Raw genomic sequence first — 26,340 nt, 5'->3', positions numbered from 1 at the left:
AACTTCCTGGTTTTAGTCTAAAACTTCCTGGTTTTAGTCAGAACTCCAGCAGCAGCAGCGTTCTGGATCAGCTGCTGCTGCTGGAGGACTGATTTTTTTAGGCAGACCTGTGAAGACGCTGCTGCTGCAGATTTCATCCTGATCTCTGGTTTCCAGCTGTAATAGCTGAAGCTGTTCAGTGACTCTTTTTGATCTGTTCTGCTAGCTAACAAGCGGTGCCACCTGTACTGCCAGTCAAAGGAGACCGGAGACGTGGCGTACCTGAAGCAGCTGGTGCATGATGGGACGCGGTGCTCGTACAAGGACGCCTACAGCATCTGCGTTCGTGGAGAATGTGTGGTGAGGATTTTTGAAAACACATCATGTTTGAACTGCTGTTTGAACAGCGATCTTTAATTAAATTCATATTATCTGTCATCGACATTTGAACAAGTTCAAAGAAAATCTGATGGATTTAAAGACATAATCTGCAGAACCCGGCTGCTAGTGGTGGAAGCATGTTGGATTAGCGCTGCTGCATTAGTTTGTTTTGTTCAAACATTTCAGTCATTCCCTCTGGTTTTGGATGCTGTGCAGCCAAAACCAGATTTTAGCTTTTACTTGCTTTACTGTAATGATTTATAGCCGTAGCAATAAGATTCTTTTTTTTTTTTTTACAACCAGGAGATCAGCTTCTCAAAAACTCCTCAAATAAATCCTGAACTAGGATCAGAAATTCCAGACGAGTTGAAAAGGAGAAGAAGAAAGTTTAAACTTTTCCATCAATCAGATTGGACACTAAATATGATCGATACTGGCCAAAGTTGTTTCGGTCTAATTTCCAGAGCTAATCGTCGCCTTGTTGTGTTTTCTGTCTGTGCAGAAGGTCGGCTGTGACAGAGAGATCGGCTCCAACAAGGTGGAGGATAAATGTGGTGTTTGTGGTGGAGACAACTCCCACTGCCGGACCGTGAAGGGAACCTTCACCCGGACTCCAAAGAAACCAGGTGAGGTCACCAGGTGGGGTACCAGGTGAGGTCACCAGGTGGGGTACCAGGTGAGGTCACCAGGTGGGGTACCAGGTGAGGTCACCAGGTGGGGTACCAGGTGAGGTCACCAGGTGAGGTCACCAGGTGGGGTACCAGGTGAGGTCACCAGGTGGGGTCACCTGGAGCAGCACGCGGCTGCTCCAGGTGCAGCTAGCTGTGTGACATACAGCTAGCTGCACACTTCCTGCTCTATTCAGGATAGTTTAACAAACCCAGACAAAAATACAAACAAAAACAAGGAACAGCTTGCTACATATTTTACATTTGAAAAATCTGAAAAGTGTGGCATGCATTTCCACTCATCTTCCTTGATATTGCTCCTAATGTTGTTGCTGTTTAAATATATTTATTCTATGATTTAGCTAATATGTGTTTTAATTGGTTCTCTTCTGATTACATTGACTGTTTTAGGCTAATTATGAGTTTGTGTCAAATGAATATAATTAATATTAATAATGACCATTATCCACCTATTATTTTAGCAGAAACATAAAATAGTGCATGTTTAAGTTGTACTATAAAATCTCTTGCGTTAACCTAAAATAACCACTTAATTCCTGGATGTGTTCAAGGTTTTGAATGTCAGAGTGAAACTTTAAAACACTTTCAGCCTCCAAGGCCTTTTTTAATGTTGCTTCTCATTCATTCATTACTTCTTGTAATTTCATAATGGAAAGTTTTTAAAACCACATCTAAACACAGACACACACCACACTCTGTAATCACAAGTTATTTTAAAAGTAATTTTCTTGCTACCTTATAATTGCAACAACTAAATATAAAGTACATGACACATCAATAAAATCCTTAGTAAACATTCAGATATTTCTGGTCTAGTTAAAGGTCCTTAACTGTGTTCCTATCCCAGTATTGAACAGATGGAAATGAGATTTTTCTGGACGGATATTAATGTGTGGGACGTTTTGGTGAAACTGGAAGGCTGAGTAAGATTATGGAGGTGTAGAAATTGCAGCAGATTGTTTGCTAATGTGCTAAATTTGCATTCAGAGTGGATAAATGAGCCGTTTAGAAGAATTAGTCGGAGCAAATGAGCCTACATAGGAGGTGTTGTTGTATCGTTTTAATCAAAGCTGCAATTTCATTAAGAATCTTGGCGAAGCTTTATTGGTTGAAGCTCTGTGATTATTATTATTTTACACATTGCTAAAAAACCAGATTGTCTCTTAAAGAGGAAAACGGCTCCCTGCTGAGCCGACAATAGGCTGGAGAAGACGCGTTTAGTTTTTTTAGAAAATGTTTTCTCTGTTTTAGCTGTGGGAATGAATAAATAACTGGAATGGATTCACCCTCAGGTTTCTGTCTCCTCCTAACAGCAGCAAAGTTTGTGAGTGGAGATTTGATCCGAGCAGAGAAACGTTTTGAGCGCTCTCAACGTATGGCAGTAAAATTCCTCCATATAACTCAGTTTTGTTTTATTTCAAGCAAACTAAGACATTAGCACCAGACCAGAAACACGTAAGGTTTGGTTCTTGCAGTGTTTTATTTAACCAATCACCTTTTCTACAGGAAAACAGTTGAGCAAGAGAAATGACTCCCCGCTGATGGAAAGCTCACCATGCAAGTATCCCAGCCTGTAGTGCAGATGGACGTCTAACGCCGTAGAAATCAGAAGAATCGCGTCTCAAACCGCTGTGACTAATTAAGTGTCTGTTTTGGTTCTCCTGTCTTTGCCTCGTAATATGTAGAAGATGTTGTTCGTTGTCATGTTTGTGGCTTTTAAAAAGACAAATGTAGTTTTTCGGTCCCTCAGAACCGAGCCGCCGACCTTTGGAGGCAATCCAGCGTGTAATTGGTGGCTCTGAGTGTGATTCAGTGGAACCGGCGCTCGGTTCGGCCCGATGACTCACATCCACTGGGCCAATTTACCACAAGAGCCTTTTCTTTATTTCTTTATTGCCCTGCTGCTCCGATGGCCTCCAGATTCATTCTTTAAAAACGTGAAAAACGTGATTGAAGCTTTGAGTGCTGAGCGCAGCAGTCCAGCCGCACAGAGCTGCTCTGAAGTGAGAGTCGTACCACTTCAACATGTTGTTACTCAAGTAAAAGAAAAAAGTAGCTGCACAAAAAATGACTCAAAAAATATCTACTCAAGCACAGAGTTTAATATTTCCAAATTACATCAGCAGACAAAACAAAATATAAAGTTAAGTGGAAATTTTGGCATTTTAAGAACAAAAATTTATATAAGTAACAAAAAACAACAAAAATATTTTTCTTTCCAAATCAGTTTCTATCAATAAAAAACTTATGAAACGTTAATAACAGCTGCAGGTGTTTGTCTGTCTGGTGAATTTCTGGTTAAAACATGTTTGTTTTCCATTAATCCTGACATTTTACTCAGTTTAGAGTAGAGATACTTTCTGATAAAGTAACTCCAGTGAATGTTGCTGCCGTTCTGCCTGTGGTTTTCCAACCTGCTGCTCTCGGCGTGTCGGATCGTCCTGAGTGGTTTTGCTGTGGATTAGAAACTTTCCTCCTTGAATCGCCGCTGCTGCCAGGAGAGGCGGAGAAGCGACGACTAACTGATCTGTTTCTGTCTGAAGGGAAGACCAGAGGAGCCTTCTCTCTGCCCAAAGGAGCTCGCAATGTGTTTTTAAATGAAAGTGAGGAGTCTAGAAATGTTCTGGGTGAGTGGCGGCGGGTTTGTGAGCGGCGGACATCTGCAGCAGAAAAGCACAAATAGAGTAGAATAACTCTGCCACATTGAAACGGCCTGCAGAGGCAGTTCATTTACAGGCAGAATGAACTCTGTTTCACTGCAAAAACACAAAAATTCACAAAGTATTTTGGTCTAGTTTCTAATGCAAATATCTTAAACCCCCTTAAAATAAGACAAAACTGACTGACACGGCTCCGATTTCCTCAGATCTGGGATCAGTTTAGACTTAAAGCTGATTTTAGTCAAATTTGTTTCAGTTAACAACAACTGTTGCCAATGAGCAACTTTCTTCCTATATTTAGCAAAATCTGGTTAAAATCAGAATCAGCAGGTCAGGGTTTTTAAAGTAATTGGCCAGAAAACTGCAACTGGTGCACTTTCTTTAAGTCAGTAAATCCTAAATTTGATGGAAAAGTTCTGGTTATTTCACACTGGAAAAAGTACAGATACACCGATCCAATATCAATATCTGTATTTGATTAGACATTGCAAAAAATAAAGGATTGGGTGTCTGTGACAATGTTCCTGATCAATAAAGACTTTATTTATTTTACATTACATGTAGAATTTCTAATTTCACTTTCTGAACCATTTGTTGCAGTTTATTTTAGTTTCTCTTCTAATTGCTAGGACTGAACAAATGAAAGTTGTCTTTACATTATAATCATTTACTCAAATCTACATCCTCTTATCTTGCTAAAAAGTTTCTTATTAGTTAGTTTTGTCTGCTTTACAGAGTATTGAGGTATTTGCTCTAGAAACTACATCAGATGTACTTTGTATGACTTTGTGTTTTTGCAGCGCTGGGCCTGTTTCAATGTGTTTTCTGTAGGAACATTAACTTTTTTTTAACTTTCTCTCTTCTTTAAACGTCGCTGCGTAGATCCAGAGTGAAGAAAGTTTCTGCAGAAGTCTGATGTCCGCTGCTGCAAACAAAGAGTTTAGTTCTAGATCTGCTTAACTTTTCTGTCTTCTCTCGTCTTCCCTAACCTCCCCTTTCTGCTGCTGCTGCTGCGAACTCGCCGAAGGTTACCTTAAGATGTTTCATGTTCCTCCTGGAGCTAGACACGTGCTGATCCAGGAACACGAGGCCGGCCCGCAGATCCTGGGTAAGTGTCTTTCCTCCGGACGCCTCGGCCCGTCCTCACCGCCTCGCTGGAGCTCTAACTGGAAAATGTTCCCTAAAATCAGAGATTAGAAACTCTGCATAATTTATCTCGTCATTTTCCCGACCCGAGAGAATTCACCTGCTCATTCATTATTCATAAACCTGTTAAAGAGTCGCTTCTGGGTAAAAATGTGTTCTTAGAGTTTGAGTCCACAGATATTTCTGGCCGCGTGTCGGATGAGTCAGCGTTATTCAAGCTCAGATTACCAGTCGGGGCGAAGCCGCTTCATTTCTCTAATTAGGGAATAAAACCTCTAATGAAGACGTTGAACTCTGAAAGGTTGCTGAGAGGCCATGGAAAGCTACCCGGCTAAATGACTTGGCAAATACCACAACGCTTTTCAATGTTCAGAAAAGCAAAGAAATCATCAAAGCAATAATTTCCTGAAGACGAAAAGGACCAGCGGAAAGTTTCCACACATTTATTAGAGCTGTGATGCAACTTCTCCCCCTCCGTCTGACAAAATGAGTCGCAAAACTTTGGGTTGAAAGTTAAAGTTATGTTCAAAGTCACAGAGTGATCACCTTTTAATTTATTATTTTTGCTTTGATTTATATTTTAGCTTCATTTTCAACCATTTTTGTAACTTTTTAAATGTGTTTTTATTTAAATCGAAGGTGTTCAACATGGAGGCCGGAGCAGCTGGGGGCTAAAATTTCAGATTAAACATGTTTTGTTTTTGTTTTTTTCAAAATTCAAAGTTGTGTCTTTAAATACATAGTAACATTAATGTTAATCCAACATGTAACAAACTGGTAGGAGGCATAAAAACATGCTTAAATCTATTTTCTCATCAAATAATCTCTCCATTATTCTGACATTTATGAAGAAATAAATAGCTGTGATTGTTTGCAACCTTTGGAATCGAAGAGGAAGCAACACGAGATGTAGAAAATAAATCAAGGACCAGCGAACTTGAAAACCCGGCTCAGCATAAAAGTAATTTATTTTCAGTCTTTACTTCGTGTCTTCACGCTGATCTTAAACAGAAAGGAAGCAATAAACGATGGGTCTCCAAGGCCAACAGAGGCCACGGCTGAAAACAAAACGATGTTTTTTCTGTCAAAACACAAGTTTAATTTTCTGGCCTTTGAACAGAACAAACAGCAGAGAATCCATAACAACATATCCAATAATTCACAAAACAAAAACATCTAATCACAGAATCACAGTCAGGACAAAAGATGAAGTTTTAGGAAGCTTCAGCTTTTCCAGCAGACCTGCAAACAATCGAGAGAAGAAAAGAAAACGAGGTCAGAGGTCGTAACTGACCTGGAAAAGTTTGATCTGATTTTCATAATCGACCTCAAAACGTTTCCCAGTGTTTTTATTTAGTTTCTAGTGTAAATATCAAAGACCTGAAATAAAACAAAACGAACTTAGACGAAATGGGACTTTAAGTAAATAATTACATAATGTTGATGGTAGATTATAAAATGGGACAAATGTCTTGTTATAAGTGAATAATTTCTTGCTGCAAAAATCCATCTGAATTAGTTTAGTCTTATTCCGAGAGCACCAAGATATTTTAACTAGAAACTGAACCGAAGTTCTTTGTCAGATTTTGTTTCTGCAGTGTGAAAACTTTAACTTTAATTTATGTCTCATTGTCTTTCCATTTTATTTCTGTTCTTTTTAATGAACAGCTGAATCCTCTGTTTTCATTTACTGCTGCAAATAAAAGCCAACATAGGTGTCAGTTTATGCCAGGTCCTTTTAATATAAATAAATAAAAGATATAAAAAATATATCACTTTTTCAGCTCTGAGTGTAGATATTGTTTTAACTTTCTCAAACAGTTTGAAGAATCTTTTGCTCCACAAGTCAAATTTCTCGGGTCGTTTTCAGAAAACGTCTCATTTTAAGGACTTGCTGCTCTTTTTAATGTTTTATGAAAATAAAAAGAAATATGTTTCTAAATTCCATGTTAATATTTTTAGATATGACTTTCCCCTTCCTGTGTTCTTATTGATTGTAATACATCTGGAATAAGGTATTTTTCTATCTTTCCTTAACACTCGTTCCAGATTAAAAACATCTCAACTTGTTTCCAACATTTATTCTGCAAAAGCTTATCGGAGCAGCAGGATTCGGTTGTTCATCGGATAAACGACTAAATGCATCAAACATGCAGTTTATCTTTTCCCTTCATGTTTTGGAAATGACTCAATGAAAGCATAATTTATTCAGTATTTAGAACAAAAATAGCCTCTGACTAAAGCTGAGAGATGCTCTTTGAAGTGAACTCAGGAAAAATGACAAAATAACTAATTATTTCTGTTTTCTGTCTGTAAAGTAGAAATAAAAAATAAGATAAACTGTGGAGTGAACCAAACCAGCTGACATAAAGTCTTCTGGGCTGAAAGATGAATAAATCTGACCTGGAGATATTTTTAAAACCAAAATGCAAACCTTCACATTTATGTAACGTCACACTTTTGCCAACTTTCATTTCACTTTATGCTGGAATGAGTTGAAAATTCTTGCAAAAAATGTTTTATGTTTCTTTAAAGAGTTGAGACATTTAGAAAGAGATAAAATGACCAAAACCAAAAGGTCAGTTTTTATCCCACAGAGATTTGTTTATGGATCTGATAAATATCAGATCGGATCAGTCTGAGTTTTCTTTGGCAAAACTGATTTTTATTATAAAAGGAGCAGAAAGAGACTTTAAATGGCTGCTAACTTTTTAAACAGTGAAGTACAATTATTTCTGAAAAAAGCTACAAAGATCCAACAAAAAGAATGAACAACTTAAAATGACACAAAACAGAAAATTGAAGAAATTAAAGTTATTTTACATAATTTGAACATTTTTCAACACAGTTTAAAGACTCAGTTTGTAGCTATAGAAGAAAATGAAGCAACTTTTGCAGAAAGTTATGAAATGTTGAGGTTTAAACTGCGAGTTCATTGGATGTTGATGTTTCCAGGCAACTGAAACTTTAATACCACATGCAGAAACGCTGCTGCCCTGTTTCTGGGTCTGAGGTGGAAACCCGTCCCGAACCCTTTTCAGACACCTGGAACAATCATGTCTGCGGAGCGGAGAGGAGCGGCGCCGTCCGGCTTCTTATCGCCGCTCAATTCAAAAGCCAGCATCTGTGAGGAACCTTTGTGCACGTCGAATGGGTCGCTCTGACGTCCGCAGAGGCAGCAGCGGTGCCAAACGACGAGCAGGAATGGTTCTGAAACGACACGCACGCACGGCTGCCTGCTGCCGCTTTGTCGTGGGAAGGGTTCGCTTCTTTCAGGCGGAGCAACAGGAAACATCCTGGCTTCAGAACAGAAGAACCGTCATGGCCGCCCGCCGCAAACCGCCGGGGAAAACTGCTGGCACCGTTTGGAATAAGAGAAAACTGAATGTGGAGCAAATGGAATCACAAATGAGCTAAAAGTTCTTTAAATCGGCGTTTTCATCTGAAATGAGAGTTATCTTATTAATAGGTTTCTTTTTATTTACAGTGATCCAGCAGGCAGAACGTAACTAAAACACCAAAAATCCAAAATGCACAACATTTATGGATTCATGAGGCGTCAAACGTCACAGATTAAATTTTTCTTCAGGAAGTCCTACTTCCTGAAAATGCATAATCATTAGATAAATATATTAACTGATGTTAATATTAAAATACACAAAAATGTTTCATCACAAACGTCGCGACCCTCTTAACGGACCTCCACGACCCGCCTTTGTGTCATGCCCCCCATGTTGAGCACCTCTGATTTAAATCATACAAATCTTTAAAAAAAAAAAAAAAAGAAATTTAAACTAAAAAAATGTAATTAAATTAATATGAAACATAACTCTAAATAAATGTTGCGATCCGGTCCAGTATTTGGTGATACTGGGACCAGATTTCCACCCTTTGTTTTCCTTTGTTTACCGTTTTTCCGGGTTGTTTACGGTTCGCCCTGCTGCCTGCTGAGGCGCCTGCCGGGAGCCCAGTGAGAAAGAAAACCGCTTCACAACTGATTACCTTTATTTCTTTTATTCTCTTTGGCTGTGGGGAAAATCGATACTGCAGAACAGAAACACAAACCCAGCAGCTGCAAACATTTCACAGAGTCCGACCCGCTCATGTGAAGCGTCTGAACGCCAGCATCAGAATCGCTCCTCTTCATCAGTAAACGCTCTTCTTCTGCCGTCATTACCTGAAAATGACGCTGAGAGAAAGATTACTGGCCTGCTTGTTCTTCAAACTGCTGTTTTCTTCAAAACTCACATCTCCTGTCATGATGCTACAAAATGTTAGAGCTGCCTGAAACAAATAGTCAGGAAAGGGGCCAGTTTCCTCTGGTGCACACACTAACTAATGAGACGTCACAGCAAGCTGTGGGGTTTTAATGACCACAACAGAAATTTAGATTTTCAGAACAAATAATTGTGCTCATTAAATCCTGGAAAAACAACTAGAGAGTCTTCAGGCATCAAGTTTTTTCTAAGGACAATAAAACACCTAGAGCTGCTTTAACCATCTGCAGAAAAACTGGCAATAAAAGGAAAAATCCAAACTGCAAGTTGATTTCTCCCCTCAAGACGCCAAAAGTGATGATCAACGTCTGGTTTTCAGTCTGATAGTCACAACATTTAAGTGAATCTCAGTAATGGAAGTAATTTAGTCATCAATCAGTTTTTCAAGCTCATAAATCATACTTATATTAAACAAACAACTTTTGTTTCGTTGTCCCTGAAACACGTATGGGTTTTCTTTTTTCTTCTGTCTGGTCCCTTCTTGTACTTTTCAGTCTTAAAATTTATGCCAGCTCATTTTAATGTACATAAAGCACTTTAGTTTCGATAATAATGAGACATAAAAACAATACATATGAAAAAATTGAGAGTTGAGACATTTAGAAAGAGATAAAATGACCAAAAGCTTCTTTTTTTATCTCTGCAGAAACACAAAATCTAACCATCTAATTTACAAAAATATTTTCAGAAACATGTAGAAGTTTACTTTAAGTCAATTATTCCTTAATATTGATAAAATACTAACTCTTCTGGCAGTTGTCGTTGCTTATAAAATGGGGAAAATGTCTGAAGTGAAAAAATCCACCAGTGGAGCTTTTATTTTGTTAATAGTAAAGAATCATTTACTTGGTTCAAATGTACTTGTAAGTCACTTTTCTTATTCTAAGTGCACAAAGATATTTGCATGCATTCAATGATGATGAGGTTTTGTCACAAAAAACTTCTTTATATTTCACAACTGGCTTAAAAATAACTAAAAATCCATTTTTGTCTGTAGAAATCTGCCCACAACTCTGAATTTTTGCAAGTGCATAAATGTTAAAGTGTATGTCATTATCCATTGCATGATTTTTTTCTTAGTAAAAATTAAAAATGTTTTTTTTTCATTGTTACTAAAGTTGTGCACCAGAGAAAAAGTGTCTAAAACTCAGCGCCTATTAAATATTTCTGATTAATGTTGATATTTAAATAATCTAAGCTCTATCATAACCTTATGCTTTGCATGGAAGTGCAATCAGTGTTATTGTGTGTGATTAACTCAGACTTAAATGTTCAGGCAGCTTTATATAGATCAGAGCAGAGGTCAGGCTGGCAGAGGAGGTTTTCTGGATTTTTCTCCAGTCTGATGATTTCTCCCATGGAATGATTGATTGCAGCAATCAAGAACCAGGCAACAGGACACTACATCCTCAACGGGAAGGGAGACGAGCTGAAATCCAGGAGCTTCATTGACCTGGGAGTGGAGTGGCACTACATCCTGGAGGGAGACGTGGAGACGCTGCACACCGACGGACCTCTGCACGACCCAGTGGTGGTTCTGGTGAGGCGCTGCAGGGCAGAGGCTCAGAAACAGATTCACGCCACGAAAACGTCAGGAAACTTCTCTCAAAGTCAGATTTGCAAAAACACAAAATCCTACCAAGTATTTTTGGTCTGGTTTCTAGTACAAATATCTTGGTTCGCTTGAAACCAGACAAAACTAACTTAAAGTAACTTTTCAGCAAGATATCGGAGCCTGTTTTAAGTCAATAACTCCTCAATATTGATTAAAAAGTTCCAGTTCCACTAGCAGATTATTTTACTTATAACATCAGAAAATATCATGTTATAGGTGAGATAATCTGCCAATGGAACGAGAACTTCTTAAATAATATTGAACATCCAGGATTTCATGATTGTGTGATTTTGCTATAAAATTCAAAGATTTTGAGATTTTGAAAAAATTTGCAGTATTTGCGCTTATGTATGACTTTTTGTTAAATGGGACTTTTTGTTACTCGTCATATTGATAACCGACTGTAACTTGACACCAAGTGCAGCAAAAAGTAAGAAATACTGCAGCTAGTGAAGTTGTGAAAATTTTGAATAATCGCACAAATACACATTAGTGCTAAACACAACAAACACCTGGAGGCGTCTGGAGTTTAGAGGGCCCCATAAAACATTACGGCGGGCCGTTTGTGGCCCCCGGGCCTTCGGTTTGACAGGTGTTTAACTCCAGCTGTAGCGGTGTGATTTAATCTGAAGATTATTCTGAGACAAAGTGAAAAGGTTTCCATGAACCATTTTTAATGAGTCGTTGAGACGTGACTATGTTATTATTCAGAGCTGCTCTGATGTATTTCAGTAGGAAGATAATAACTTGTGTTTTTATTAAAGATAACACAGAATTAGAGAAGTAAAGAATTGCTTCACCTTCTGGTGTCGCAGTTCTTTCTCTAACCTTCATTCACTCTCCTCTAATTACCCGTCTCATCGCAAGCCAATTACCTTAGCATGGCTGCACAATGAAGCATCCTGGCTTTGTTATTTTCCCCTCCTATTGAAATTATCCACAGTTTATTTGAACAGCTCCAGTCTCTCACTGCAGATTTGCCGTGGATCAGGCTGTAACCCGCCGGCTTTTGTTTTCACTCTCTTCCTGGTTCCTAGATTATACCGAAGGACAATGAGACTCGATCCACATTAATGTACAAGTACATCATCCACGAGGACTCGGTGCCGGTCAACAACAACAACGTGATCCAGGAGGAAGCGTACGAGTGGGCTCTGAAGAGCTGGTCGCCCTGCTCAAAGCCCTGCTCTGGAGGTAAAGCGTCACTTTAACGTTTCCTTCTCCAAGTGCCACTCCGCCAAGCAGCAGTTCAGAAACTATCATCCCAGTTCAGAAACTATCATCCCAGTTTAATTCTCACACTTTAAACAAGTTGAATTAGTATGACAGAGCAAAAATATAAAATTATGACTATAAAGTCCTAAAATTACAAGAATAAAGGCGTAATATTCTATACAAATATAGCCATATGAGGTTAGTCATAATAATACGAGAATAAAGTGGCATTATGATAATAAGCACATAATGTTGCAAGCATGGTTATAAAACTAAAAGAAATAAGATGCATTTTACAAAACAAAGTTGGAATATTAGGAGAATGATTACATAATATTAAGAGAATAAATTTTTAATGTTGTAACAAATTCGGATTTTGAGTATAAAGTCATAAAAATATGAGAATAAAGTACATAATCCACAATAAAGCTTGGTTTTATTTGAATCTTTCCGTTATTTTATTTTATCTTTTACATATTTTCGCCCTGCACGTTCTATTGACTTACTGAATTTGACCCACATTACATGAAGTTTGGACTCCCCTGTTCTAAAGACTTTCCTTTCGATTTGTTTTCTCTTTCCTGATTTACGGACAGTCAGTTGCTATAAATCATCTGACGCCTCATTTGAATAATTTTTTGCTCTCTGCTCGTTTTAATCACTCGATGGGACCCATCTGTTGGGTTTTGAGTGGCAACGCTCTGCCTGCTGTGGTTGAGGATCTTTCCATCCACTCCACTGTCTGCTCAGTATCTGATCCTCTGCTGCATGAACCAAAAATAATGCAGCTTGTTTATTCGTTTGAGCTGGAGTGCTTGAAGCTGCAGAATGTAACTTTTATAAAAAATATATCTATATTTTTACATATTTGCTGAAACTGTCACCATGTTCTGACAGCATAATATGAGATAGAAAATCTGCCTTCTTCGGTGCAAACGAGAAGCAACCAATCAGAGCCTGGAGGCGGGGCTTAGTGCTGTCAATCATGCAGTTGGCAGAGCCTGTTGTAAATTCTAATGGTAGTTAGCACCGCGGATAAACAGCTTTCCTGTGCCGGTAAGTAATTTCTCCTCCTCTTGCACGTTTAGCACCGAGTACATGAGTATGATTGTCAGCACTAAGACCCTCCTCCTGGCTCTAATTGGTTGTTTTTGGTGCATCTCTCCACACGGCAGTAGCAGCTCAGTAAGGAGGGGGAAGAGATCGATCTTTTCACAGATTATTAGCATCATAACAAACTGTAACAACATGTTTTATATATATATATATATATATAGCTATATATATATATATATATATATATATATATATATATATATATATATATATATATATATATATATATATATATATATATAGCTATATAGCTGACTGGATAGCTCAATACATAAGGCATCAGTATATCACCCGAGAGGGCAGGGTTCGAATCCAGTCTGGGTCCTTAGGCAAGACCCTTCAAGCTACTGCCTACCTCATACCATGAGAGATACTAAGTTGCATAACATGCCGGCTCAGACGTCGCCCGGCCAAACAAGGTCTGCGTCAGGTGTTGGGGAACCAGAGCACCTTGATGACAAATGGGCTACTGGAACAAGACGGAAATGGGCGAGAGATGAAAATGTGGATCTGTTGGAATGCTACTACTCAAGTAACCCTAGTCAGAGAGGTTACATGCAAAGACTGGGGAAGGAATGGTTACTTCGACATCCCCAGTCAACACTAAGCGCTAAACAACTTGTAGCTCAGTGTTCCAACATCCGCAAACGGCAACTGCTATCACAACTTGAGATTGACGAGATACAACACAAATGCTACGGCAAAAGGGAGGAACCCGGATGTCAGGACTGTGGGGACTTAACTACAAGTCCCCACCCAGTGAGGGGATACACAGCCCCAATGAGCGAAACAGAGCTGAACGAGACAGCTGCTGACCTGAGAGAGAGAATCATGACCCGAATGACAACCAGGCCTCCCCGGCGCCAATTACAACGGCTGAGTGAAGTACCATCTGAAAGTCTCATTGAGAATGTGAATGCAGCATTGAGAACGATCCCTACCAACACCATAACAGAAACCAATGAGCTGATCTACAACTCAGCATCAGTGATCCTTGAGATACTTGGCTATAAGAGCAACCATGAGACCCAATACCCACCATGGAAAAGACGGTTAGAGGCTAAAATCAAGGTAACAAGGAGGGAAGTGAGCCAACTGTCAGAGCTCCACAAGGGTGCAATGAAAAGACCAGTACCCATAAAGTACAGGCAGATGCCCATACCTGAAGCACTCGAGACTGCCAAACAGAGGCTCCAAGCCTTGTCCAGCCGCCTAAAGAGATACACAAGGGGAGAATGAATCCAGAAGGATTAACCGGCTCTTCTCCACTCAACCAGCTAAGGTGTACTCTCAATGGCAGGGTAACAATAACAACAGAGCAGACCCACCAAGGCTGGAGACGGAACAATACTGGAAAGGCATATGGGAAAGGGAGGCGTCCCACAACAGCAATGCACAGTGGCTGATCTCTCTACGAGAGGACCACAGCAACCTCCCTGAGCAAGCCCCGGTAACCATCACTGTGACAGATGTCCAAGAAAGAGTCTCAGGTATGAAAAACTGGACAGCACCAGGGCCTGACATGATCCATGCCTACTGGCTAAAGAAACTCACTGCTCTCCATGAGCGAATGGCAGCCCAAATGAACCAGCTGCTACAAAGTGGGACTCACCCTGAATGGTTAACTGAAGGGCGGACAATCCTAATCCAGAAGGATCCATCAAAGGGTCCAGTCCCACCCAACTACCGACCAATAACCTGCCTCTCCACAACCTGGAAGCTCATGTCAGGCATCATAGCGGCCAAGATAAGCAAACACATGGATAAACACATGAGCACGGCACAGAAGGGTATCGGTGTAAATAGCAGAGGAGCCAAACACCAACTCCTCGTAGACCGCACAGTTGCCCGAGACTGCAAAACCCGACACACCAACCTGTGCATGGCTTGGATTGATTACAAGAAAGCCTATGACTCAATGCCGCATACTTGGATCATTGAATGCTTAGAGATGTATAACATCAACAGGACTCTGAGAGCCTTCATTGCAAACTCGATGAGGCTGTGGAAAACCACCCTTGAAGCCAACTGCAAACCACTTGCACAAGTGTCCATCAAATGTGGCATATACCAAGGAGATGCTCTGTCCCCGCTACTGTTCTGCATAGGCCTGAACCCCCTCAGCCAAATTATCAACAAGACTGGCTACGGATACAGACTCAAAAATGGGGCCAATATCAGTCACCTACTCTACATGGATGACATCAAGCTGTATGCCAAGAGTGAGCGAGACATCGACTCACTGATCCACACCACCAGGATCTACAGCACTGACATTGGGATGTCATTCGGACTAGAGAAATGTGGTCGGCTGGTGACAAAGAGGGGGAAGGTCATCCACACAGAAGGGGTCTCACTCCCACAAGGAACAATAGCAGACATAGAGGACAGTTACAAGTACCTAGGTATACCACAAGCAAATGGCAACCTCGATGAGGTCACAAGGAAAGGAGCCACAGCTAAATACCTCCAACGAATAAGGCAAGTCCTGAGAAGCCAGCTCAATGGCAAGAACAAAATCCGTGCGATAAACAGCTATGCCTTGCCAGTAATCAGATACCCTGCTGGAATAATTAGCTGGCCAAAGGAGGAGATAAAAGCCACAGATATTAAGACCAGAAAGCTACTAACAATGCATGGAGGGTTCCATCCCAAATCCAGCACCCTGAGACTGTACACGAGCCGCAAGGAAGGAGGCAGAGGACTAGTGAGTGTGAGAACCACTGTCCAGGACGAAACAACTAAGATCCATAAATACATCAGGGACAAAGCCTCAACAGACAATGTGCTCAGTGAATGTCTCAGACAACAGGGAACGGAGGTTGAGGTGCCAGAGATACCATCATGGGAGGACAAACCCCTACATGGGATGTACCACCAGCAAATAACCCAAGTGGCTGATATCAGTAAATCCTACCAATGGCTGGAAAAAGCTGGACTCAAGGACAGCACAGAGGCCCTCATCCTGGCCGCCCAGGAACAGGCCCTAAACACCAGAGCAATAGAGGCCCAGATCTACCACACCAGACAAGACCCAAGGTGTAGGTTGTGCAAGGAGGCCCCTGAGACAGTCCAGCAGCACACTGCACTGATACAGGGAAAGCGTACATGGAGCGACATAACCAAGTGGCAGGCATAGTGTACAGAAACATCTGTGCAGAATATGGACTGGAAACCCCAAGATCAAAGTGGGGAACACCCCCAAAGGTGGTGGAGAACGCCAGAGCTAAGATCCTGTGGGACTTCCAGATCCAGACAGACAAAATGGTAATGGCGAACCAACCAGACATTGTCGTAGTGGATAAACATCAGAGGAAAGCCGTTGTGGTAGATGTAGCAATACCAAGTGATTGCAACATCAGGAAAAAGGAGCACGAGAAACTAGAGAAATACCAGGGCCTCAGGGAGGAACTGGAGAGGGCCTGGAAGGTGAAGACCACAGTGGTGCCTGTGGTCATCGGGGCCCTCGGGGCAGTAACCCCCAAACTGGAGCAGTGGCTACAACAGATCCCAGGAACAACATCAGACATCTCAGTCCAGAAATGTGCAGCAGTCCTTGGCACAGCCAAGATACTGCGCAGAACCCTCAAGCTCCCAGGCTCAGAGGATAAGAACCACCCGCGGTGGGTGAGAAGGGAATTTTTTTATTTTATATATATATATATATATATATATATATATATATATATATATATATATATATATATATATATATATATTTCATAAAAGCCACTTTAAGCCTTGGGGGCCTGGGCACATAAAAATCTAAGATTTCCCTGCTGAGGTGGAGATATTTATGTCTGACAACACGATCCTGCTTCTGGAGCTCTGTGGCTGATTATTGCTGCCGTTTAAACCATTTAACAAATGTCTTCGAGTCAATTGCTTCCTTTTTATGCGCTGCCAAGCAATCCGTAATTAAAGCGAGTCTCCTCTCCCACAGGGTTTCAGTACACCAAGTACGGCTGTAGGAAGAAGGGAGACACAAAGATGGTCCACCGCGGATACTGTGAGGCAAACAAGAAGCCGAAGCCGATCCGCCGAATGTGTAACCTTCAGGACTGCACTCAGCCTCAGTGAGTACAGCTTGCAGTCACAAAGCACAGAAATACAATGATTACAGTTCAATAAAAGGATAAAAATGTTGCATTACCTAAATGTAATTCTCCTTTTTTTCTGAGATTTAGAGGAAAGTTGAAATGAAAAACTTATCCTGTTAAAATCAGCTCTGTTTTTTTATTTCTCAAAATACAAAAATTAAATTGTTAAGAGAAAGTGATGCTAAAAAAATTTGATTAAAAATGTGAGGATTTAATGCAGGTGTGGCAGAAGAGTGAAAAAGAAACTAAAACCTTGTTTGTTTTCTACACAGAAATTGGAAATAAACTCCCTTTGCTACTCAGGGTGAAACTTTCTCTAGAGTGCAGACATACTATGCACACTTTGCTCTCTGTTACAAGGGCATTGAAAGTCTGCATGTAAACATTTACTTCTAAATTCATTGAACATTCAAACAATGTCTTTGCACTTTGAACTACATAGCGCACAGCAGACCACATGTCAGACAATTTTTTATTATGAAAAAATGGAATTACATTTTTTTATTTATGAAAGCAGAACTAGACACGGCTCAGTTTCTGCCACCAAAGTTTTGCAAACTTTCAAAACTCCAACGTTTCCTTTTCGAGACCCTTTCAATAATTGAACGTCTTCGTCATGAGAGGTCAGAGGAAGACCAGAGTTTTCTGCATGATGCATAGTTTGTTTCCTGCATCTGTTACCGCTTACAAGAAAAACTCACGTAGGAAAATATAATCAGATTCAGTTATATTTTACTAGGATGCTAACACACCAGATGCTTTTCGTCTCTTTGTCTCCTTTTCTTCCAAGAATCTTTATAGAACAAATGACAAAAATAAAAAGAAGGTATGAGGTTTACAGAATAATACTTCACTTATAAGAACAAACAACTAACAGGGCTGCTAATAAACAAATCTGCCGGTTCGCCTCTTGTGATGCGGTGCAGCGTTTATTCTTCACCCAGAATGCATTGCTTCAAGGCTTTGCGAAACAATGAAACAATCTGCTGATGTCGTTTCTGATCATGGTCACTTGGAAAATTCATCAAGGACTCAACAACAATAAAACTAGAGTTTTAGCCTTAGCTTTAGCATTAGCACAGTAAAGTGCTAGTAAATTAATGCTTTATGATCAACGTTTTAATTAGCGGTTAGATTGAATAAAGTTTCTACATTGCTCTTTGTTGTGAAAATGTATATTCTGATGGTTTCTGTGATTGGTGTATTCATTACCAGCATGCAGACACTCATGATGGATGTCTGGGGAAAACCGAATATGAATACATGTAGAGTTGCACCCCACTTATAGTCTCAACTCATTTACAAAAACATCTCATTTGAACAATAGCATGTGTTTTGGCAGGTTAAACAAAGTCATATAAAAATACTTTATTATTTGAAAAAATAAATAGCCAAAGTCTTGATGAAAATAGTAATTGTTTGTTTGTAGAGGTTGGTTTCCTTTGGCTGCCAGTCAGGATCAGTTTGTGCCGCAGCAGAAATGACGGCGCCTTCGCTCTAAAACCTCCTCAGATTTTACCGAGTTTCATCTGCATAATATATGCAGATGTTTGCCTCAGAAATGCGTCCAAATTACAGGTGTTTGTTAGGCAGACATGGCCGTCTGCCCTGACGACGCGTTGATAAGACAATGGAGGTAATTTACAAGCTAATGAAAGCGGTGAAATTACTGCTTCCATTTCTGTTTAAGTCTAATGCATCATTTGAAACAGCTTAGCATGCATAAACAGAGGCTTATTTACTCACTAATGTTTTGAACTTTTTGTCAGTAACCCAGAAGTTTGAGAGAATGATTTCTCGCTGAACGTAGATGCTGTAGACAGACTGTAAATCTTCTCATTTCCCTTCTGCTTTTGCAAGAGTTTGAATTGGAGTTTTCTAGCTGCACCAATATCCTCTACCAGAATGAATAAACAGAGTCATCAAACTCGCCTGTGATGCATGTAAGGAGGAGTGTCTGTCTGCTAGTGCTGCTGAAACCTATTAGGAAGCATCAGAGCGTCATGTCAGATCAATACTCCCTGGTTTTAAGCAGAGCTGAAAGAAAGACTTTGGACTCTTCGGGTTTCTGAAGGGAAGATTAATCATGTTTTTCATGAAATCGTTGCTGTTTGATGAAATCCCAAGTTGCTGCTGAACTTTTTAAAAACTTCCTCAGAGCCGATGTTTGATGCAGTTTTCACTCAGATGTCTTTCTCTGAAATGCTTTGGTCTGTTTCTAAAAACAGATTAATTGAAGTAATTTTTAGTTGAGGCTGTAATTCAAAGTGCTTTACATGATGAAAGCAGAAAGTAGTTGCAGTGACATAACAAAGGGTAATAAAATTGCACTACAGACTTAAAGATATCACAGAATTTAGCTTTGATTTAAAGGAAGTCCGTGTTTCGGTTGGGAATCTTTTCATTGTAGTTTGATAAACTTGGGGCCCCCAAACAGCATCTTGCTCAGGGCCCCCATAAAGCTAGAAACAGCCCTGTTAGCATACAGCTAAACTAAAACAGTACCCTCCATTATCATCTGATTTTGAAGTTTGAGTTTTTATCCCCACATCCTTCGTCTTCCCTGGGTTTATCTGCTCTGAGCTCTTTGCTGCTGCTGTTGTCGGGCGTTGAACCGTCACCTCCTCTGCCACCTAATGCCTGCAGGAGTGTTGCTGATTGTGAAAGTGAGTGTAACACTGCTGAACTTTCAAAAATAAAGCCCTGTGATTTTCAGCTGTAAAAGCAGCATACGCCACCTGGACAAGGCCAACAAGAACAAGGTCTCTCAGAAAAGCTCTAGCTTTGATTATGGCGTCTATTCGCTGTGTTTCCAGAAGCTTCTGTCACAAGAGCTGGTTCCATCCTGTGGTGCATTACTTCTCATCAAAATCTTGTATTGATGATGGGAAAATCTGACTACTGATTGAACCTACGGTGGCTCTGAAGGGCAAACTGCATCAACAAATCACTAAGCTCAACTACAAATTAACAAGACAGAATAGGAAGTCGTGTAATCCGTCTTATTTATGGTTTTGTGGTTTTTATTTCCTGTTTATTTAATGTGTTTGGTTGTTTGCTTATTGGTCTTTGAGAGGGTAACCTTGCATGATTATGCTACCATCAGTATATTATTTGAAATGATCTCAAAACAACAATATTATCATTTATCGCAATAATTGCTGGTATAATTGATTAATTAAATTAGTCATTCAGGAGACATTCATGTTTTCCATCCACATTTTGTCCTTATAGGTGATGCTTCCACACTTTCCTTCCAGTTTATAATTCATTGTTTCAACATTTTGTTCTACAGAAATCTTATTTATTTTGATAGTATAAAGTCACACAGATGAAATATTATAAACAAAATAATCTGCCAAGTATTTTTCCATAAATATTAATAAATTATTTTCTATGTCTTGCTGAAAACGTGAATTGTAAGTTAATTTTTACTTATTTGAAGTGTATGAAGCAAACCTGGGCAAAAATACTTGGTAAGATTTTTAGTTTTTCCAGTGCATGAAAAACTGTTTTAGGACAAATAAGACAAACACAGAAAGCATAAAAGCTAGTTTATATTTTTGAACAAAATATGAGACAAATGACTTTTTATGTATTATTAAACCTAATACATGTTTTACTAAGATGAATGCCACAGTCACCACAAGATACATTTTTTGGGTTGTTTTTATCATTTCTTGCTTATTTTTCAGGCTTGTTTTTAACTAAACTCAGTCCAAAAAAACGTCTGATTTTTCTCCACACAAATGTTAAAATGAATATTGAATATAATATTAATAATAAGTCATAACTGTGAGTTTATCTAAAAATTCAGCATGAGGTATTAATTTTACCTCATGCTGAGCCCTGGTTCTTGTCATTTATAATGAAATAATGAACAAATTAATCAAATGATCAGATTCTAGCTCTAATCATGTGCAGGAATAATAATTTCCTCTTTGGAGAAGATTGTTGGAAGAAAGACGTGAATAAAAGACAGTTAATGATGAAACTACAATATGTCAACTACTGAGGTCGAATCCCGGTTATCAAAAAAAGAGAAAGTTTTTAATTCACCAAATTCAGGAGGATTTCTTAGTTCAGCTCCGCTTTACATCAGTGTGAGTCATATTGGAAAAGATCAAGCAGAGAAAAAGCAGCTGTGTGAATGACAGCAGGTAGAAGCAGCACTTTGAGGAGGGGAGCTGTTTGGCTTCCTGTGAGGCAGAGCAGAGAGCTGCTGCTGCTGACAGAAACGCTGTGAGTGCGTCTGCAGGGAGGACGCTCATTGGCAGCCTCGCCCACCCGAACGGGGACGCAGCATGAGGCGGCTGCTTCAGGTTATCATAAACTTCAATGCAGGTAACGTTTGAGAGCGCTAATGTTAGCCGCCGGCTGCTCCGTTCGGCTCCAGACCTGCAAAGTATGAAAAAAACTTTCAAATCTGAGGAACAACTTTTTTGAAACCAACTTTTATTTTCTCCCCTGAAACATGAACGTGATAAGTGTAAACTATTATTATTATTTTTATTTGGTAATAAAATCCAGTGCATATTGTTTTAGTTTAGAACATCAGGTAGTTTAGAACATCAGGTTCTGCAAGATATAGGCGCTTGTTTTAAGTCACTAATTCCTTCATATTTATGGCCAATCATTTCACCGATAGTATAAAAAACAATACATGAAATAATTTGCCAATGAAACTATTATTTTTCATCATTTTTAATGAATTATTAAAAATGATGAATGAAATATTCATCATTTTTAATGAATTTTATTGACTTAAAACAAGCGCCTATATCTTGCTGTCACAATAATCCATTTTACTGGATGATAAATTGTTCCAGACGTTACTGTGACAAATGATAATATTGTTGTTTTGAGACCATTTTCCAGTTAAATAAATCAGTAAGCTTTAGATTCTAATGAACATTTAACTCTGGAGTTGGACGAGGTTATAAATATCCAAAATAAATCAACAGAAACAATGAATAAAATTAATTATGAAGTCTCCTTAAAAAAGGAGATGGTTGAATCCAAAACACCAGACTGAAGACTTTTGTCATCCAGTTTTTGACAGAAAGAGAAAAAAAAACCCTATAAATTATGCAAATGATTTAGTTTATTTAGTTTTTTATTGATGCAAAACAAGCTTTTTTATCTTCCTGGAAGGGTATTGTGTTTTTTCACGTTTCATGGTTTCAGAAAACAGACTACTGCATTTTCAGTCAAACATTTTTGTTATGTTTTCCAAAGAAATGCAAAAATTTTCTGCAAATAATTTGAATACTGAGCAGCAAATCTGAGAGGGTCCAGTCCACCACTCCCCTGAGCTGAGGGCTGCAGCTGCAGACATTTCAGATGCGTTAAAACAACTTTGTGTTCAACATCAGGTTCTGCTTTTCTTCCCTGCTGCTGCTCCACGGCTGAAACAGTCGTCAGATCTGAAACGTTATTGTAGCGTCGTGTTTGGAGAAAACGTTCTGAAGAGGCAAACTTCATCACAGCTACACATTCAGCAACAAGAAAACAAAAAGGATATTGAGCGACATCCGAAGCAGCCCCTTGTGAAAGAACAGAGGAAGCAAACAGAAGCTGCACAACCGTTACAGAACACAAAAAATAATACGCCGCAGTGATTACAGAGTACAACCTCTCCCTTCAGATGGGATCCAAACAGCATTGACATCCAGAAAATGGATACTCACGTTTTATCCCAGCAGTTTTACTAGAGATCTCTTCAGACACAGAGACGCATCATCTCCACTCTCCCAGTAGAGTTAGAAATTAATCTGCAGCAGCTGGAATCTTCTACTTGAAAACAAATCTCAGTAAATCCATAACTTCACAGTTCAGACATGGGTCAGCATTCATCATTAAAACAAAAACTTCTTGCAAAAACATAAGAATGTACAACATGAGTTATTGTTTAAACTGAGATGTGCATTAATTTTTATAGCTCCAATACTTCTATGTACTCAAGTATTTAATAGTTATTTTAATGTAATGCACAGAGAAACATGAAGGGAGTTTAATGATCAACCCCATCAATTTATTTATGCTTCATTTTCTGCACATGTTGCCATGTTAGCATGTTTCCTGATTGTATTAAATTAGTCTCTTGGTTTGACTAGCTTCAACAATTATTGTAAAGTTTATTTTGGACGTTTTTTATTAAGATTGCATTCAATCACACCTGTGTGCGCGCTGCTCAGTCCTTTCCCCTTTGCTCTTTAACTAGAGCCAATGCTAGTTAGCAAAGCCACCGTTGGTTATAATTGGCAGACAATTAGTTTTCCTGTAATAATTAGTTCTTTTTACCTTATTAGTACATTTAGCAGCACATTGATGAGGATGATTGACAGCTCTACAGTTCACCTCCTGACTCTGATTGGTTGTTTTTGGTGCATTTCTTCAGATGGCTCAGAAAGGAGGTGTAGAAAATTGAAACTTTAACAAATAACAGATAAAATTGACATCAACTGAACTTTAAGTACAGTAACAGCCTCTCAGCTGAACTGAACCTCTTCAGTCTACAGTATTTTCACCATTTATTAACACATTTCACCACCTGGAGGCCATTTCAAATTGAACCTCTGCATCATTTGGTATCTTTCCACATTCACCTTTGACCTGAGGCAGTGGAGCCAATCCCAGCGCTAATACAACCGGGTACATCTTCAGATCCATGTTTCCACCATCATGCGGAAAGTGGAGCGTTGAACCTCAACAGGGGGAAAATTATGACCAAAGTAAGAATAAGACTGGGGTCAAAACTAAAATCCCAGCATGCATCAGCACTAAGGACCGGGGGGCTTTCCTTTACAACACTGGAGCCTGAAGAAGATCCTGTTGAATCTTAACAGGATTTTAACACAAGGCTGTGTTTTTTCCAATGGTCAACTACATTTATCTTTAAAGAAAGGAGAATATTTACCAGAATCAGTTGTCTTCAGCAGGCAGCCTGATGGCGCAGTACAAGTAGGTCATAGTTTCACATCGTATTTAACTTTGTCCTGTGAATCATTCAGGCATAAAATGACTCCAAAGCCCAAGTGGCAACAGTTGACACCTAAATCACAACCTAATTAGTTTTAAATTGCTTTTTTAGTCACTTTGTGACTAGCAGATTGTAACAAGGACACACTTTTTGGAAAACAATTAAATGTTAACGAGGTTTAGCAGACAGAAAAAGAAAAAAAATGATTCGGCACCAAAAAGGTCGTTTTCAAAGAGCCGTCAGGTGAAAACCAGAAAACAGAAGAGGATGATAAATACCAAGTGATTGCAACATCAGGAAAAAGGAGCACGAGAAACTGGAGAAATACCAGGACCTCAGGGAAGAACTGGAGAGGGCCTGGAAGGTGAAGACCACAGTGATGCCTGTGGTCATCGGGGCCCTCGGGGCAGTAACCCCAAACTGGAGCAGTGGCTACAACAGATCCCAGGAACAACATCAGACATCTCAGTCCAGAAATGTGCAGCAGTCCTTGGCACAGCCAAGATACTGCAGGACCCTCAAGCTCCCAGGCCTCTGGTAGAGGACCCGAGCTCAGAGGATAAGAACCACCCGCGGTGGGTGAGAAGGGAATTTATATATATATATATATATATATATATATATATATATATATATATATATATATATATATATATAAACTTTTTTCTGCTTTTGAACATGTTTCAGTCTTTTGTTCATTAATGGAAAATGTATTACTGTGAATTAATGAGTCTCTTTTAGAAATTAAGGTGTATTTAAAGTTCAGTTAATTTAAATCACAACACATGATGTCTTTACAAAAGAAAGTTAATTTAATTAATTAAATGTGTGTAAAGTCAATTACACACATTTTAATTGATCCTGGTGATCAAACAATGCAGTCAGTTAATATTTGTGCTGCCAGTCTATTAAAAATTAAAATAACCAAATTAATCACACTCTAGTGATTAATTTTATGTGATCATCTTTTTAATCTTCAAATGTTTTCTATAAAGTTCTCATAAACATGCATATGAAAAGTTTTCAGTTTTCTAGATTTTATTTTGTTTCAGACATTGATTTAGAAATGTTAGTTATAAGCTGTTTAAGGATACTTTATTATAAAATACAACCTGAATTTTATTGTTTCACATATGGAAAAATGTCTTGTTAAATAATCTTTCAGTAGAATTGGTGCTTTTTATTAATATTAAGGCATTATTAATTTAATAACAAGCCGTGTTTATTTTAAGAGAAAATACTAATAATACCTGCAAAAAGAAGCAAAAACTCAGTGAGTTTATATGAATCCTCCATACAAATTTTACATTTCTTCATTTGAGCAGAAATGTAAGAAATATGATTTTATAAAAACACATTTACAAAATATTAATGGAAATTTAACTAAAATATGCAACAATAAAAAGTGACAACGTTCAATTAAGTACGGTTTTAAATGATGTTTCTCTCTGCACCGGAAAGAAAACCGGTTTGATATTTAGGAAGATGAAGGTCTGAACTTTGCTGAGTTAAGTAAGAGTGAAACTTATTTGTTTTAAACTAATAAGTCCTCTTCACTTCCACAACAAATCTTATGAACAAAAATATAAATTTGAAAAGCGTTAATGTGGCTGATGCTAAGAATCTATAAACAATCTTCAATATCTTACTGAAAACTTGGTTTTGTCTTTTTCAAGAGTATTAAGATGTTTACACTAGAATCTAAATGACTTGGTAATATAAGCTCTGTTAATATTTTAAAGGTTATTTACCAAATCTGCATAATAACAGGAATCCATCCATCCCCACCTTTGTGGGGTCGGGAGGTGCTGGTGATTACCTGGACAGGTCGCCAGTCTGTCGCAATAATAACAGGAATATTTTACATTTTTGAAATAAGAGGATTCTCCTGGTTGAACAAACGAACAGTTCTAACACTGGGCTGGAGGGAAACATTTTAACCATGCCGTCTTTTTAATTTATCTTTTTTCTGTCGTTGAGCGTTAATTGGTCCTCCTGCCCGCTCTCCTGCTGAGTTATTATTCATTTTGACGTTTCAAATTTTCACTTTCAGGAACAGTTTTGAATAAAGTGGCATAGAAATAGGAAGCGACAGGTTGATTAGACCGTCTTTCAAAGTCTGCTGAGTTCCTCTTGCCTTGGTGAATATTTTAATGTAGTTTGTGACACTCTCTCCATGA

General features: G+C 38.9%; 1 protein-coding gene across 1 annotated transcript in view; it reads left to right on the top strand.

Annotated features, from left to right (window-relative positions):
* Positions 1–26,340, top strand: part of adamts3 (ADAM metallopeptidase with thrombospondin type 1 motif, 3) — a 130,013-nt gene that overhangs the window by 94,776 nt on the left and 8,897 nt on the right. Inside the window, exons 14-19 of the mRNA XM_055039473.1 lie at positions 206–339; positions 863–986; positions 4,737–4,817; positions 10,509–10,672; positions 11,785–11,941; positions 17,022–17,154. Of these exons, the coding sequence (XP_054895448.1) occupies positions 206–339; positions 863–986; positions 4,737–4,817; positions 10,509–10,672; positions 11,785–11,941; positions 17,022–17,154 (793 nt within the window). The remainder of the gene's footprint in view (positions 1–205; positions 340–862; positions 987–4,736; positions 4,818–10,508; positions 10,673–11,784; positions 11,942–17,021; positions 17,155–26,340) is intronic.

Source organism: Poeciliopsis prolifica, unplaced genomic scaffold (genome assembly GCF_027474105.1).
Source record: "Poeciliopsis prolifica strain line A6 unplaced genomic scaffold, Auburn_PproV2 SCAFFOLD014, whole genome shotgun sequence".
NCBI classification, from domain to species: domain Eukaryota; kingdom Metazoa; phylum Chordata; class Actinopteri; order Cyprinodontiformes; family Poeciliidae; genus Poeciliopsis; species Poeciliopsis prolifica.
Note: the sequence above shows the minus strand (reverse complement) of the source record. Positions and strands in the feature narration are given on the sequence as shown.